The following is a 3,495-nucleotide window of genomic DNA, read 5'->3' on the forward strand; positions in this document are numbered from 1 at the left end:
ACTGCGAAGGAGGAAATAAGACCGTCTTTCTGCACGGACGACGCGACTCTCCATGGAGCAAATCCTAAAGGAGAGACAAGGACACGCCTGGACCTAGGCAGCGGCTGCAGCGTGGGTGCAGGATACGAGGGAAACTGCTTCCCTATAAACCAGCAACGAACAGGTGGAACTGGACATTAAAAACACCTTGGCGCCCCCGACAAGCCTCGGAGCACCCCGGGCGAGGCATGAGCTCTCGGAGCCGGAGGATGCGCTCGCCAGCCAGGGCCGCGGAGCGCGCGGGGTACGGCCCCTCGTTTGTGAAACAAACATGTGACTGTCACCCGGCTCTCTGCCTGATTCTGACCACACGGAACGTCCGTCTTCCTGACGCCTGTAACTAGAATGCACGTTTGTACATCAACAAAGTGGAATTCTGGCTTTGTAGGTCCATCAGATTAGCTTGGATAACAAGATTTCGATTCTGAAAAATAAACCCGTTCTCATTTGCTTAGGAATCTGAGGCCCATGACCAAACCCGGGGCTGTGACAAATTCAAGGATCCTCTTGTAAAATGACTGCCCTCTAAAAGCGCCCATTCCAATTCATATTTACTTACCCTCACAATGCTCTGTCAGCAATGTCATCAAATAAAGATCACCAAAGTCAACATAAAAAAGCACATAAAACAAAGAAAACATATCCATACATATGTTTACAAACATATACATGTATGTTTACATTTCTTCTTTCAAATATAAATTTATGCCCTATGACATCTGTTTTAAAAGATAAACTCGTTCCCAACACACTTCCTGGGCTTCAAAACGTCTGAGAATGACGTTTACCTATGCGACTGGTTATTGAGGTTCAGCGACCCGGTCTGGTGCATCTCTTCCAGCTGCTTCCTGTTCCCGAAGTACAAGGCCAGGTCCGTGGCGATGATGGCCTTGCGGATGATCTCCAGCACCTGCTCGTACTCGCCGGAGCTCAGGGTGGAGAAGATGTTGTGCCCTTCCAGCTGCGGAAAACACAAACACACACCACCGATGACCAGCACGCTCTAGCCGCGGGGCGTCTCCACTTACTTGACACAGTAAAGGCAGCCGATGGGTGGCATCTGGCACACAAATGACAGCTTTGCGGGGAACAAACAAATTGAAAAATGAATTGAATTAACGTCTTGGTCTCTCTTTAAGCTGCGACAGTGAAGCTGCCACTTACATGAACGGCTTAAACCACAGTGACACCATTTGCCACCGCGAAGCCCCAGTGACCTAACTCCGTACGTAGCTTTTGGATATTTCTAGTGAGTAATGCAAGGACTGAAAAATGCAAAATATTTAAGTAAAAGACTTTTCTTCTTAAACTAGTTAAAACTTTAGTAATCAATAGGCTTAAAAAGCCTCCTATACCCCGGTCCACTTCAGCGAGCCTAATGAATACTAAACTATTTTTTCTTTATCTTAGAAGAAAATGTCTCAAGACCTCAAAATAAAGTTTATTTAGGCATATTAAACACCCCCCTCCCCCCAGAGGAGAACAGTTTCACATAAAATACACATCATCCAGGTTTAAAAACTGCAGGCCACCTTGTCATGCCCTGTCCTCTGGGGAGGCGGGACACAGCAGATGGTCATCCTGAACAAGGCCCAGAGGCGGTCATCCAGACCCCGCCGACTCAGGATTAGTCTTCTATACGTGAAACTTTTACAAACTTTTTACAATAATTCCTTTCTCTTAGAATTTTAAGTTCTTATTTGCAATTGAGATACAAATGGGTTGTTTTTGTTCAAACAAACAAAAAAAAGGTTGAGATAAATGAGATGCATTAGAGTTCATCAATTCTTTTTTAATGACTTCATTATTAGTCATCATCACCCTACCATAAATTGATTTTTAATTGTTTTCACTTGTCTTAAGCCATTATAGGCTGATAAAATGTTAAAAACTTGAAATTATTAAAATGCATTTCTTTATAAAACCAGACATCTCGCTGAAACGCTGCCTGCTCCCTACTGCTCTGAAGTAAAGCTCCCTGTGTGCCCCCTGTTTTCAGTCGTCAGAATCTTTCTGTACTATACTTACTCTTAAGGTCTTACAGACACGTAGAGGAGCCCACGACAGACGCAGCGAACACAGTCAGTGGTGGCCGCCCGCTTTTCTGACGGGGGGAGGATAAGGCCCTCCGTAGAACGCTTTATATTAGAAATCGCTTTCACATACACGATTTCATGTTCAAATTACAAAATTTAAATAAGTCTTTGGTATCTATCTGAAATGAAACAGCGGCTGCAACACTAACGACACTTCTCCTTGACTAAGAGAAATGGCCTTGCTTCTATCCACTGGTCACTTCAGCCATTTTGAGTGGCACGGTCCCATCTGAAGTAGCTTTCACGAACATGACAGGGCCGAAGAGGTGGCTGTGAAAATGCCGGGCACCTGCCCCACGCGAAGAGGAGCCAGCCAGCTGCGCAGAGTCCTCTGCTCCCTGGGGACACGGGGAGATGCTGCGGGCTGGCCCGTAACGGCGGGGGGTGGGGGGCTCCAGGCACTGGGCGGGCGGCCGGCTTGGCCACCGTGCCAGCCCCATCCGAGCTCACCTCTCTACAACCGTCTAGTGGAACGCTACGAAAGCATCTCTCCTCGGACTTCAGCTATGAGAGCCGCTCCGCTGCGATCTGACCGCAACTCGAGGGCAGCAGGTGGCCTTCGCGTCCCCACATGCTGCCTGGGGACCTGAGCCCCCGGCTAAAGCATGCTAACTGTAGTGTGCCTGCTTGTCCCCATGCCCACATCTGCCACCACAGGCCGCCTGGAGAGGAATCGCAGACCCATCCACGTGCACATGCTCTGTCCTGTCACCAATAAACCACTCCGTTACAGTGTGTCAGAGTATTCCAGCACGCTGCTGACTTCCCTAATCTCTCTAAAATACGGATACCCTATATCCGGGGTCTTTAGATTCTCTTGGGGACCACAAACTGATGAACTGACTGCAACTCTATATATGTTGAGTGTGTCATTCATAATCACGTGTTTTCATCAGATCTAAAGACAGTGTTCATGGTCTAAGACAAATTAAAAACTGTTTTAAAGGATGCGCATGTTCTGGCTACTTCAGATTCATTATTTCCTGTACTGCTGTTCAGTATTACAGAAATCCGCTGGGGATGGTCCAGGAGACCCTCGTGGAGACGGGTTGCAACCGGGACCCTGCCGCTGGCCCCTTCACACTGTCCGAGAGTGAGGGGACGAATGAACGAACAAGGAACAAGTGGGAGGACCCCTTCCCCTCAAGAGATTCTAGAATATAGTTACTAACTTTTCTCTCTGAAAACATAAGAAAATAAGAGATAAACAAGCAACTGAACACACCAGATAAACGGCTTAAAGTATCTTTAAAGCTCCAATTTCGCATTAGTTACTAATAAGATAAAACTTCATAAAGTAATATAATACTTTTATGTCCCAGTTGATAAACCTAGTATAGTTAGTACCCTGGAATACACT

General features: G+C 46.8%; 1 protein-coding gene across 1 annotated transcript in view; it reads right to left on the bottom strand.

The window, feature by feature from the left end:
• The window catches only part of PDE10A (phosphodiesterase 10A), a 193,373-nt gene that overhangs the window by 19,019 nt on the left and 170,859 nt on the right, over nucleotides 1–3,495 (bottom strand). Inside the window, exon 18 of the mRNA XM_023520439.1 lies at nucleotides 828–1,000. Coding sequence (XP_023376207.1) covers nucleotides 828–1,000 — 173 coding nt within the window. The remainder of the gene's footprint in view (nucleotides 1–827; nucleotides 1,001–3,495) is intronic.

This window comes from Pteropus vampyrus, unplaced genomic scaffold (genome assembly GCF_000151845.1).
Source record: "Pteropus vampyrus isolate Shadow unplaced genomic scaffold, Pvam_2.0 Scaffold266, whole genome shotgun sequence".
Classification (NCBI taxonomy): Eukaryota; Metazoa; Chordata; class Mammalia; order Chiroptera; family Pteropodidae; genus Pteropus; species Pteropus vampyrus.